This window comes from Copadichromis virginalis, linkage group LG20 (assembly GCF_057382275.1).
Source record: "Copadichromis virginalis isolate Kocher_CV1m ecotype Utaka linkage group LG20, C_Virginalis_male_GT1.1, whole genome shotgun sequence".
Taxonomy (NCBI): Eukaryota; Metazoa; Chordata; class Actinopteri; order Cichliformes; family Cichlidae; genus Copadichromis; species Copadichromis virginalis.
The window spans coordinates 15,694,697-15,708,897 of record NC_140637.1 but is presented as its reverse complement, the minus strand read 5'-3'; the positions used below and the strand labels follow the sequence as shown (position 1 = coordinate 15,708,897).

General features: G+C 44.5%; 1 protein-coding gene and 1 long non-coding RNA gene across 3 annotated transcripts in view; one reads left to right on the top strand and one right to left on the bottom strand.

Annotated features, from left to right (window-relative positions):
* Positions 1 to 14,201, top strand: part of LOC146684484 (voltage-gated potassium channel subunit beta-2-like) — a 258,771-nt gene that overhangs the window by 157,252 nt on the left and 87,318 nt on the right. The window contains exon 10 of the mRNA XM_085444737.1: positions 13,118 to 13,203. Within this exon, the coding sequence (XP_085300863.1) occupies positions 13,118 to 13,203 (86 nt within the window). The remainder of the gene's footprint in view (positions 1 to 13,117; positions 13,204 to 14,201) is intronic.
* The window catches only part of LOC146684485 (uncharacterized), a 447,043-nt gene that overhangs the window by 360,905 nt on the left and 71,937 nt on the right, over positions 1 to 14,201 (bottom strand). The gene's annotated exons all lie outside the window — the stretch shown is intronic.

Here is a 14,201-nt window from a genome sequence, read left to right as displayed (position 1 = left end):
TTAAACATAAATATATAAAATATAAGAATTTACAGAGAGACAGGAATAAAAAGGACCAGCTGCTCTCCAGAGCAGGAACAAGGCTGAGGAGGAAATGCTCCATTGGAGACTGGTGTGGCCTCTTCAGGGACTCCAGGATGGCCAGCTCCACCGCCGATGGACCGTCCTGGGACCCGTCCCCCTCTGTGGGCCTGTAAAACAGCACAAAACACAAAGAAATGAGAAGGCTGCTACTAGATTTTAATTTCAACATTGAAAAACAAAAACAGGATATAATCAGATTGGTTGTAGATATTTAGTAAAGGTGATCACAAGGGAATCCCACCGACTAAAAAGGTATCAGTGCTTGCTGTACATACCTGTGGTGCAGCAGCAGGAGCTCAGGGAGCCAGGAGAAGCAACTGCTCTGCTGCAGAATCAGTTGGCTCTATCAATACAGTATTAAATGTTAACAGGTTGAATACAATAATCATAGAGAAAGTGTATACAGTGGTCCCTCATTTATTGCAGCAGGGGTTCTCAGAATAACTAGCCCCTGGTCACGCACTTTATACACTGTTTTCCCCACACACATGAACATTGGTCACAGTTCTCACAATTGATTCTCAAAGTGCGAACCTCTGTAGATTGCAAAACGTAAAAGTATTTTTATGCCGCGGTTTGTCTTCATCTGCCTGCCACTTTCGTGCGCCTTTTTCCCTCGCCGTGCAGGTGTCTATTTCCGAATGAGGCTCATAGTTATGGGTATTTTTGTGCTGTTTTTTCTATTGGACGTGATAGTTATCAAAACCAAACATGATAAATTTGGCAAGCGCAGGAGACACGACACGGAGGAGATTTGTCAATCAGGCTGCAGAATGCAATGCTGTACGGTGCAAAAAAAGAAAAGAAAAAGAAAATCAGCGAAAAAGCGAAGCAGTGACGGATGAACAGCGGGACCACTGTGTGCTGTTTATTAATAAACAAAATATATTCCCAGAGGTGGGACCAAGTCATTGTTTTGCAAGTCTCAAGTAAGTCTCAAGTCTTTATCCTCAAGTCTCAAGTCAAGTCTCAAGTAATGTCAGGCAAGTCAGAGTCGAGTCTCAAGTCACTGGTGTAAAAGTCCGAGTAAAGTCACAAGTCTGAAATTTTGAATTTCAAGTCCTTTCGAATCTTTAAAAAAAAAAAAAAAACCGAAAAAAAGCATGTTGCAGTTATATGCTAAATGTAAATATTAGACCATGTAATTTTTAAATCTGTGTTTTTCTCAACACATGACAAAATAGTGAACTTAGAAAATATACACAAATTGTGAAATTGCACCTCTTTAAAATGCAGCTCAATTAAACCTAGCTCCAAGAATAATTTTCACCGACAGTTCTGAGATAAGCTGCATGTTATTCTTGGATGCGGTTGTAGGACCGGCTTTAAAAGCGCATGACAAAAATATCATACACATTAAAAAAAACTGCATCACCAACGTAGCCTGGACAACATTTGTGTCAGGGCTCTGTGTGCGGGCAGGCAGAGATGAGGATCCAAATGCAGGACTCGGAAAATGGAATGTAACTCAAAAAACCTCAGCTTTATTGCTGGCAGGAAAACAAACATGAAGTGAGGACGGAACACTGAGACCAAGAACACACAGGCATAAACTGATGGTACCACGCGACACTGAGCATGGGAAAACACAGGGCTTATATACACAGGGTAGTGACGGGGAAATCGGCAACAGGAGGGAGACACAGCTGGGAGAGATCAGGGCTAACGAGACAGGGGGAACAAAGCTGCACATACTAACATCAGACAGGAACAAGAACCTTCAAAGTAAAACAGGAAACAAAACACACTTTACTAAGACACAGACTAGACAGAGACAGACTTGACACTGACCAAAGGCTACTAAATGATAATCATAATCACAACAGCATCAGATCATAAATCATAATATAGAAAAACACCAAGATAACTGAAACACCAAGTACCAGAGAAACATAAAGGAAAATCCATGATGCAAAAGTACCAAAACATAATGAACTCAAAATACTGGGTCCAACGGACCCAGAACCGTGACAGTACCCCCCCTCTAAGGGCTGACTCCCAACAGCCCCAAACAAAAAAAAAGCACAACAAAGCACCAGGCCAGGGCGGGCGGAGGGGGTCCAGGATGGAGGGACAGAGCCCAAGCAAAAAAACAAGGAGCACCAGAGTCCAAAAAACGCAGGAAAGCATATCAAAAACAAAACGAAACCAGAGCTCACCAAGAGTCTACAAAAAGTCCAGGGGGCCGACCGTGCACACGGCAACGGTGGCGACGTGCGAACAGTTCTGGAGGCAGACCGTGCACACGGCGACGGCGGGCAAACTCTTCTGGAGGCCGACCGTGCGGACGGCAACGGCGGCGAGGAAGCAGTTCTGGGGGCCGACCGTGCGGACGGCAACGGCGGCGAGGAAGCAGTTCTGGGGGCCGACCGTGCGGACGGCAACGGCGGCGAGGAAGCAGTTCTGGGGGCCGACCGTGCGGACGGCAACAGCGGCGGGAATGCAAGCCTGGAGGCCGGCCACGCGGAAGGCAGTGGCGGAAACAGAAGTCCGGATGATGCCCAACAAGCGGCCTGGCAGATGACCGACAATGTGGAGGCGGTAGGAGGGGACCCGAAGGCTGCGTGGCCCCTGCAGCCCCAGGCGAAGCGGAGGTTGGATCAGATGAGGCAGAGGCTGGGCCAAACGAAGCTGGTGATGCGGGAGCTGGACCAGACGAGGATGAGGACGCGGGAGCTGGACCAGACGACGCTGAAGCGGATGCGGAGGCTGGACCAGACGACGCTGAAGCGGATGCGGAGGCTGGACCCAGCGAAGCAAATAAAGCCGAAGCCGGACCCAGCGAAGCAAATGAAGCTGAGGCCGAAGCCGGACCCGGCGAAGCAAATGAAGCTGAAGCCGGAGCCGGACCAGGCGAAGATGAAGCCGGAGCCGGACCAGGCGAAGATGAAGCCGGAGCCGGCGTGGGTGATGCTGAAGCCGGAGCCGGACCAGGCGTGGGTGATGCTGAAGCCGGAGCCGGACCAGGCGTGGGTGATGCTGAAGCCGAAGCCGAGCCAGGCGACGGCATGGGTGGAGACACGGAGGCTGCAGCTGGCGTGGATGAAGACACGGAGGCTGCTGCAGCTGGCGTGGATGAAGACACGGAGGCTGCTGCAGCTGGCGTGGATGAAGACACGGAGGCTGCTGCAGCTGGCGTGGATGAAGACACGGAGGCTGCAGCTGGCGTGGATGAAGACACGGAGGCTGCAGCTAGCGGCGGCGTGGAAGCTGGAGACGGAGGCGCTGCAGCAGGCGCCGGCATGGATGAAACTGCTGCTGCAAGCGTGGATGAGGCTGCTGGTGGAGCAGCTGGTGGCTGGACGGGCTCCTCGGGCCCCCCAGCTGACGAGGAAGGAGGCTGGACGGGCTCCTCGGGCCCTCCAGCGAGAACAGTCTCAGGACCAGTGGGCACAGGGGCCCCTGGAACACACAGGACAAAACCAGCAGGCGCACGGGCCTCTGGCAGGGACAGAACAGGACCAGCAGGCGCACGGGCCTCTGGCAAACACATAGCAGACTTCAGCCGCCCAGAGCATTGACTCTGCTCAGGCAGTGACAGCCGGGTGCAGTCCTCAGCTGGGTTCCTAGCCTCCAGGGGTCCAGAGTAGGCTGAGGGCTGAAACTCAGTCTCTGGGGAGGCCCTGGAGCGCGTCACAGTCTCTGAACTGGCCAGCTTTTTAGGAATGATTACATTATCATGAGGTTTGTTGCTCTGCTTAGAACAAACTGATGAAACACAGTTCCTTTTAGATTGATTTGACTGAGCTTGTTGTACCGGGGTAGCAAGTGACACAGGGTGCAGGGCTAGCGGCTGCTGAACAGGAGGCTGAACTGAGGGTGACTGAAACAATGGTTGGGATGACGACGGTGGTGGAATTGGAGACTGAGCTTGAGGCCGGGCGGCTAACTGAGCTTGAGGCCGGGCGGCTAACTGAGCTTGAGGCCGGGCGGCTAACTGAGCTTGAGGCCGGGCGGCTAACTGAGCTTGAGGCGAAAGTGGTGGTGGTGGAGTTGGTGACTGGGCTACAGGCGGCTTCCGAGCAGGTGACACTGGCGACTGAGCTACAGGTGGCTGCCGAGCAGGGGACACTGGAGACTGAGCTACAGGTGGCTGCCGAGCAGGGGACACTGGAGACTGAGCTACAGACGGCTGCTGAGCAGGGGACACTGGAGACTGAGCTACAGACGGCTGCTGAGCAGGGGACTGAGCTGAAAGCGGATGGGCAGCTGACTGAATAAACATAGCTCCAGAATAAACAGATCCAGACGGAACAGTCTTAACTCCTGGATCTGAAAAAACATCAGGCGCACAGTCTTCTGAACCAATGGGAAAATAGTCATTCTTAAAACGAAAACTTTTATTTTCCCGAACCGGAGAAACATGAGCTGTAGTGTTCATGTAGCTGGCGTTCGCAGCTTTGGGGGAAACAGTCTGTCTATCCCTTGACAAAAAAGGCGAATGAAGGGAGACTCTGTCACTCACCCTAGGCGGTTGTTTGAGCTGAATCCCAGGCTCCTGCTGGAGCTGTGAGTGCTGGCTGCGTGTTCGCTGCCTCCCTGTTGAAGAGGGAGCGGCGCTGGCGGAATGTGACGAGGGAGGACTCTGCTGTGGCTGCTCCTGCTGTGATGTGGAAATGCTGGGTGAGTCAGGTGGCACGATAATAATCCCTAACATCTTGTAAAAGGCTTGTGCAGGCGTGAGCTGATTGCTTGCAGGCTCGTAGTAATCCTCCCGGGACCGGCTGGAGCGTTTTCTGCGAGACCTGGGCGTCTGCGGGGAGGAAGCAGACGAGTGGGCCGAAGGGTAGGCTGCCAGCGAGGAACGGCAGCACGGAGGCCCTCCAAGCGCTAGCCGAGTCCCGTCAAAACGGGAGCTGCGCTTCCACGGTGAGTCCGCTGGATCCATTACTGGTCGCGTCGTTCTGTCAGGGCTCTGTGTGCGGGCAGGCAGAGATGAGGATCCAAATGCAGGACTCGGAAAATGGAATGTAACTCAAAAAACCTCAGCTTTATTGCTGGCAGGAAAACAAACATGAAGTGAGGACGGAACACTGAGACCAAGAACACACAGGCATAAACTGATGGTACCACGCGACACTGAGCATGGGAAAACACAGGGCTTATATACACAGGGTAGTAACGGGGAAATCGGCAACAGGAGGGAGACACAGCTGGGAGAGATCAGGGCTAACGAGACAGGGGGAACAAAGCTGCACATACTAACATCAGACAGGAACAAGAACCTTCAAAGTAAAACAGGAAACAAAACACACTTTACTAAGACACAGACTAGACAGAGACAGACTTGACACTGACCAAAGGCTACTAAATGATAATCATAATCACAACAGCATCAGATCATAAATCATAATATAGAAAAACACCAAGATAACTGAAACACCAAGTACCAGAGAAACATAAAGGAAAATCCATGATGCAAAAGTACCAAAACATAATGAACTCAAAATACTGGGTCCAACGGACCCAGAACCATGACAATATGCTAGTTAAATGAAGTCAGCTATCTCATCGTAGCATATTTATATGCATATTTATAATTATACGTTTCTTGGAGTGTGTGCATACACTCATGAAGTTTAGTAACTTCCGGTCACTGCAACAAGCCCAGGTACAGTTTACCGACGGATGGGTGCAGGACCTTGAAACGCACCGTGTAGAACGAAAGACCATCGTACCTATCATAAGTTTACCAGTCTCACAAATTGTCTTCATAAATACACATTCGTTAACAGTTTATTAATATAACCTTTGAGCTCAATGGTAATTAATTAGTAGTGGAAATGATTTCTGGTAGCATCACAGAAATGTAGCAGTGACAATAATATTGTATGCTGTAATCGTACTGGGCAATTGGTGATACAAAAAAACTGTTTTATCCTGTGAATAAAAGTATGTGTTTTTGTCAATGTACCATAATAACAGAAGCGAAACGCAATATTGTGTCAGGACAATTCACTATTTATGCACAATAAACAAAGGAGCATAGCGCTACAATTTCTGTTCAGCGTCAGACGTGCTTGTAACCTGTATCACCAATTATGTTATGAAAATGACGTATTAACTACAACAGAAGACTTGCCTTTGTGGAAATGCTTGGAGCAGACTAACCTGTGAGCTGGAGTGTTCTGGGACGTTATATTTGATCTTTGAATGGCTGCAATCCAGGCCATCCGTTACCTGTTTGTTACTTTGGAAACATGGCTCGAAAAATTTCTCTTCAACGACGTGATCCGATAACAACCGATCTCTTTACCTGTCGGCTTCCCGTGGCTGTCATGCGACCGGCTATTGCAGTTAATAATACAACAGCTTCTTGACATTTTTGTGTTTCTTTTTATCGCTGTGTGACTGATTTCAATTGAAAGCCTGCGTGCGCTAGTACCTCTTGCCACGAGTTCCCAGAATCCTTTGCGGTTTGACGTCACATTTTCAATCTCTATATAATATGCATGTTAAATTTTATATTTGGGGTGAAATATCAAGTCTTTTCAAGTAAACCGGTTCAAGTCCAATTCAAGTCCCAGGTCATTGGTGTAAAAGTCCAAGTCAAGTCACAAGTCTTAGAACATTTTTTCAAGTCAAGTCTAAAGTCATAAAATTAATGACTCGAGTCTGACTCGAGTCCAAGTCATGTGACTCGAGTCCACACCTCTGTATATTCCTATATGACAACATGCATAAAAGCAGAACGGTATTTGTACGTCAGTGGGAAAATAGCGGTAGCTTGCCAGCTTTTGTGCGGCTTCCCCGGGTCAGCGAAAACTTTCAAAAGAGAAATGAATGAACTTACCAGGTTGCCCGATCTCTTTACATATCTTCCTCCAAGCTCGTCCTTTATATTCCTGTCTCGGTACAGAAAGCAGCTGGTGTCGTACGGCTCCGGGTTGTTTGCTACAGCGTTGATTAGCCTTCCCTCCATTGAAGAATGGGCACGGGCTTTGGCTGGATCTGCCCCTTTGACCTAGTAAGTAACAGCCACGTCACCAGGCTCCTGATTGGTTGTCGCGGCGCGATTTGACGCTGGAGTTCAGATTTTCCCAACTCCAGCGGTAGACGCGTAACGCGCGTATGCACAAAATGCAACACAAAAACTCACGCGCTTGGTTTTTTTCGCGAGTCAAACGCTCCAAACGCGCTAGACTGACGCGCTTTTCGGGCGTTTTCGCGACGCAAATCTGCTTCCGAATTTTCACGGGAGCCGCAATCGCGGGTCATCGCGCTTTTCCATTTACTTTACGTGTAAACCTGACGCTCTATTCGCCTCCATCGCGTTCGGTAAGGTCATGTCCATGATATGGTGGCTCACAGTGTCGTCTGAGAGTGGGATGGTCAATAGGTTCTTTGTAGCAGCCTCTCCGATCATCTTACGACACATTTGTACAGCAGCAGGCAAAATCAGCTCCTCTGCTATAATGAAAGACTTTTTACTCTGTGCCACAAGTCTGGATTTGAGGTAGCTAGCTTTTAAAGCAGTGAGTGAGTGACACAACAGACCGTTTCTGTATCTGCAGTCCTTACAATATAAAGTGCCTTGAGGTGATTGTTGTTATGATTTGGCGCTAAATAAATGAAACTGAATTTAGTTGCATTTTCTTTTCTCTTGAAATATTCCACTGGCTTTCTTGAGAGCGTGGGATGTTTGGTTTTGAGATGCCATTTTAATTTTGAAGACTTCAGTGCTTTGTTGGATAGCATTAGTCTACACTCCACACATTGGGCTCATGGGTACGCCGCGTTTCCTCTCTTCACAAACCCATACTTCAGGAAGTCAGGGTTGTACTTGGGAAAAAGTTTTGACTTTTGGGAGGGGAAGTTGTCCCTTTTATCTTCATTTTTGCATTTTAAGAACTCCATATATTTTTCTAACTGCAACCAGCAGGCAGAGTGTCTTCTTCTGTTTGCTTATTGAGTCCAGAGATCTTCTGCAAAGGAAACAAAACACCTTTTCCTGCACCTCCCTAACTTATCCTATTTGGGACTCTTTAATCAAAAGCATGATCCTAATTATGTTCTTAACTTATTGACTTGTATTTATATATATTCTTCAGCGTTACTCATCACTTTAAAACTCTTAAACGTCCGGTTGCTCGCTCTATTTTCCCTTATCTGATCATCACATCCTGTACACAAACTGTCGCTGCTGCAAGTTCCTCTATTCTAATCTAAAGTCACCTTTTTAACAAGAAAATCATTATAAACGCCTATTCTACTAAAAGATCCAAAAGAAAACAACCACTTTAATCAATTAAGTTTAAGCATATAAGCAATTACTCCTGCATGCATTTCATCATAGCTAAATGCTGCCTAGAAACCACTCCTGTGTATTAACACTAACTTCATTTTAAAACCTCACATTTCCTATGTTATAACCTGTTTTTGGTATAGCCTTTTTATTTCATTTTGCTCATTTTAATGTAACAATACCTTCTAATTCTAGTTTATCAGACGTAACCAAAATATATGCTTTCCTTCCTCTTTGGTCCGTCTTTAAGTTCAGCTAAATGAATTTGAGGCCTTTTGCCTGGAATCAATACTGTCATGTGTGTTTCTGGACTCTGTGTCTGTAAGCGTGTGCAATCCTTCAATAACTCATATCATCCTCACAGTAGATTGGCTAATCATAGCGCTAGCCAAAGGCTCGTGACCCTCAAGAGACGAATTGAGCCACAACTCCTTTAAAGGCACAAAATGCAATATGTATAAAAAATCATTTCTACTTATAAGCTCTCCCCTTTATCCTAAAAATAAATCTATGTAATATCTGTATGTAAGCCTACATTATAACCACTACTTCTAGAAATCAAAAAAGAAATCAAACCTGTTCTACTCCTACAACCCTCACTAATTTTCCCCAAAGCATATCTTTTTGTCAACGTGTCCCACAATTTCCCTTTAAGATTTGTATACAGCTTTAAAAACACTGGCATTGTATCTACTAAACAGGATTCAGTTCACTTTAATCCTTTAACCTTAACATAAAAATAACAGTTTCAGTTTTACCATATCCAAATGATCAAAAACCCCAAAAAGTCCTAAAATGATCCTAAATTATTAAACAATTAAATTATTAAATTCCCCCTTTATTTCGACACAAAACTAAAAATACTCAGTTTTCCCCACTCATGATTCAATCTATGTCATAAAAATAAACTTAAAACAGAAGAGTTTATCAGTCATGTGTTTCTTCAATTAATGGTAACATGAGTTACATCAAAAAACATTTCCCCTTTAGCATTTGGCATTCTCCCAACAATATACTATAATCCCATAATCTAACCCCAGTCAATAAAACAGAAATTTTCTCTGGTAAAAGCAAATTGTTTGTCCACATTTATTCATCCCCACCTTCATCCAGTCACACATTCACTCACATGCATTCACACCATATTTTTTGCTAATAGTGGAGCCTCCCGCGCAAGTGATCAGATTCTCCACCCTCAGCAAAATGAGCTCATTTATGTGTTCTATTTTCCATAGGAAAATATTTCTTATGCTTTTGGACTGGACTGACTCGCTACAATCCTTTTAGACAGGGACTTACGACCTCATCAGGTCCCCACAGGTAGCTTTCTCCTCAGCCAGTTGTAATCTGGAAAGCCCACCTTATATTTGCTCTTCCCGAGAATTTGTCAGCGCTGTTATTCACTGTTGCAGGCCTGCTTAGAACAAAAATGAGAAAAAGAGAGCTGATTATTAGCTCATGAAAACACAAACAAAATCACCTGACAGGTTTTCTCTAAGTGCACTGTTACAAAAATAATAGGCCCCTCTTAGACATGTCCATGTTTACTAAAACTCCCTCTATTAAAAACAAAAACAACAACAACCCGAACCTCACTCACAGAATCAACCCATCACCACAACAACCTCAAAAACCTTAAACACACAAGTATTGCCACCACATAATTTCACCTCCTCAATACACCGAAAGTCTTGTTAAAACCACACAATTTGCACACAACAATCACCCCCTTTATGCACTTTAGCATACTTAGATTCAACATAAGACATAACCCCCTTACAACAACATATAATCACTAAACTATAAATTTCCTATCCAAATCTGCACTCCTCTTCTGTCTGCTATGCTTCCTCTCCTGAAAGCCTCAGTCACACACACAGGAAACTCCTTCGTCACCACTCACTCCAGCTAATTTGCATACTGAGTCATATCTCAAGAAGTTGCCGTAACAAAAGAAACATATGTTTAAACATTACCAACTTATTAAATTATTTTATTTCTTTCTACAGTGATCACTAGTGTTGATCACTCAGTACCAGGGCACTCCTAAGTCACTTTTTTAAAACTACTTTAATCACTTTTTCTTTTTCCATAACTCACTCCCTTTGTCATATAGCTTCTTTGAGTTATTCCTCAACTTCAAACTCAAATGTATTTTATTAAACATTCACACCATTCTATCACTCATACAAATAGCAAGCTGTTCTTCATTGCGTATGTTTGTGTTCTCAGCCAGGTTTAATCAATGTCTATGCATTAATCTCCACGAGCTTGTCCTTGTAAGGTTAATGCATTTTCTGCTTGTGTATGTGAATTTGCATATGTTGCTTTTGCAGTGTTTCAGACTCCTGCACAATTCGCCGCTTAAGCAGTCAGTTTTCTTTCCCAAATTTGCTAACCCAAATTTTAAGTTCCCACCTTATTAACAGCATTCCTGGTCCTCAGACACAAGTTAGGGCCCACTTGTCAGGTTTATGGAGACATGGCGCTGTGAACAATTCAACCAGAAACTTGCCTTGACATATCCAGTCATGTTGACCTATAACTTTCTTCCGACCGCTGCACGTGGAAAATTGATCCAGGTCTGTTTCGCCCCTGAAGAAACACAACTAAGACATTTTCATTATTATCATGAGTACTTAAACTACCCGTTTCCCCCTCTCTGGTCAGAAATACCAACTTATGTTATGTGTATAAGTGTAAGCAGGTCTTCATTGCTTTTCCTATGTATGTTAATGTTCAGTGAGTGTAAGCTGCTTTCTTCATTGCCTCTGTATGTTATAATCAGGTTTAATTCATGCATCTTTTCACTGATTTCTTAATTCAAAACTATCTCACTTCTGATTCTTTCCAGAAATAATTTCACATGTAACACTTTGTGTATGTGTGTTTTCTATTCATTGATGTAATTGTCAGTTGTTTTCACTCTTTATTTTACCTTCTTTTTGTTTACCTCTTTAGTTTTCTGGTGGACATCTCTAAACACCATCATGAGTTCAGGCTTCAATTTCAGTCCAATTATACCCTGTGTTCTCACAGTCGAACTCGTCCGGCTTCACCTCTCACTGGTCCCCGTCCTCTTCTCTCAGTGTCCTTTTGTTGTCTTGAATTCTCCAGCAAACACAGTCCGTTTCCTCTCTGTTTCTCTTCAGTATTTTCCTTTTGGATTAAGTTCCAGCCTGGCAAAATATCACAGTCCACCGTGCATGTTTCATCACGCGGTTTCTTCTTCTCTGTTGATCCTTTCAGTCGTCGCTTTCAAGATTACTCCAAGCATGGCAAATCTGACAATCAATGTCCAGTGCTTTCCACAGCTCATTATCCCACTGTCCAACTGCCCAGCCTGTAATTTACAGTGCATGTTTCCATCTCGTGGTTCCTTCCATGCTGCTGGTCCCGTCAGTTTGGTTTCAGTGTTAACAGTTGCACTGTCTTTTGGCTGCTTGTAAATTCTTATCAAGTCCACGATGTTCTGTTGGTCTTCATCAGGAAATTAACTGTCCTTTGAGCTTCTTCTCAGGATGGTGATGGGAAGGTCAAGCTATAAAATTTTAAGCCAAAATCTGGCCTGTTTTCTCCCAATTATGCTACTCTACTGGTTTTGGTTTTGGAATGAAGACACAGTTCCAAAAGCAAATACACTTGGTCGATGCTGAGAGTGGTCCTGTTGCTGAGGTTGGTGTCATCCTGTAATCCTCCAACGCTTCTGTGACTGGGATGCAAGTGAAGAGAGATGTAACGTCGTATGAGACCATGGTTTCATCTGCCTCCATAATGACATCTCTCACCTTCTCAACAAAATCCAGGGTGTTCTGGATGTGGTGTTCAGAGCTGCCCACCAGCGAGTTGAGGATCGAAGCCAGAAACTTTTCATTTACGTGAAAAGGGAAAGACCATCTCTGAATCGAGGAGGGGGCCTAAGGGTACATCTTTCGCCATCTTACAATGCTGTGATTGCAGCCATTCCCCAACTCTCTGTGGATGGTATGGCCATTGATCAGTGGTCTTTGATCAGTGGGTTTTGGTCAGTGGTTGTTGATCAATGGTCATGAGAATTTTCATAATTATGATTAAGGAACTGATCTCCCAGTCCATTGTTCCTTCAGTGGCCTCGTTTCAGTCATTATGCAAATTTACTGTTTATAAGATTTGGGGAAACCTGCAGTCAGCTGAGACTGAAGAAGTCACTTGGATGAGTGACGAAACGTTTCTCCCACGAAACGCTACGTCCAGATGAACAGAATCAACTTTTGGAGATATTATTATTATTATTATTATTATTATCATCATCATTTCTGACTATGGATTGATTGTTCTTGTGATAGGATACAGCTTTGTGATTTTATTGAATGTTGCTTTATACCTTGGGGCGTAGGTGGGTAGGAGAAATTTGAAAAATTGTTTTGCTCCACCTGGGTTTATCCAGTAGAATGATCTATTTTATACTTGGGCAGCTGTGGTTCCAGAGGTAGAGTGAATTGGATGGTTGTTGGCTCAGTACTCTACTTGTCTACATGTCAAAGTGTCCTTTCGCAAGATACTGAATCCTGAAAAATGCCTCCAGTATAATTTTCTATTTGATATGAATAAGTGCTGGATAAGTGAACAATCTAGCCTGGTATGTCAGTAGGTTGATGTAGCAGCTTACTAAATCCTAGGCCTTAATAAATATAGACAAGGACAAGCATAAATACTATTTCATCTTACCTGAGCTTTGTTTGCTCTGTTTTTTTCAAAAAGCAATCTTAAAGTTTGTTGTTGAAACTTTACATATTTTTGTTTTGGTAGAGACAGTAAGAGCAATGACCTATGTGATCAACCAAGGCATGTCCATGTACTGGGGTACATCACGATGGACCTCAATGGAGATCATGGTAAGTTTTAAACTTAGCTGTGAATCTATCCATAGTCTGAATTATGTGAATACTGTAGATTTATTGTTGTTTTCATGTGGCTAGTGTTGGTCTGAATTAGGACTAAATAGAACAAGTTCTTAGTGTTCATTTCATAAATACATGAAATAAATCATGAAATCAGTGCAGGTGGCAAAAGTATAGACACTGTTTACTGACATAGAACACCAGATACTTGTTAAAAATACTCAGGTAAAAGTAAAAGTACTTATTGAACCTATTGACTCAAATAAAAGTGAACGTACAGGCTCAGAAAAGCATTCAAAGAATGAAAGTAAAAAGCAGGACCTGTATTAATATAATGAAATAAATTAGTGCATGGTGATACAAAAACTGCTTTTGACCTCCAAACCTAAGTAGAGCTCTGAGGTTTATTGGTCTACCCTCTACATTGGTGGGGAGGAGGTAGAAAGGGTAGAAAGCTTTAAGTTCCTCAGAGTCCACATCTCGGCTGACCTTACCTGGTCCACAAACATTTCCACCAGGTAGGGAAAGCACAACAAAGGCTGTTACCCCAGAGACTGCTAGTAAACTTCTACCCCTCCACCATCGAGAGCCTGACTTACTGCTGCACTCTCTGGTTGAACTGCTGCACGGCGGAGGCACAAGAGGAAACTGCAGCGGGTGGTGAGGGCAGCAGGGCGGGCAACTCACTAAACCCCCCTCAAAGACATTTATACTGGCAGACTTCAACAAAAAGCCAGCATCATCATCAAGGACCCCTCGCACCCTGGACACTCACTTTTCCCCCCCTTCCCTCTGGTAAACGCTACAGGTCCATCAAGACGAAGACAAACAGACTTAATAGAAGTTTTTACCCACAAGCTTTCAAACATGCCCTACCTCAACCCTGATTGGAGGATAACTGCACTGCCAACACCCATGGACCCTATTTATAAACTGTATTTCTATGTATACTTTAAGGAGGTAGGAATGTTGGTTGCATTAAACTGTATTTA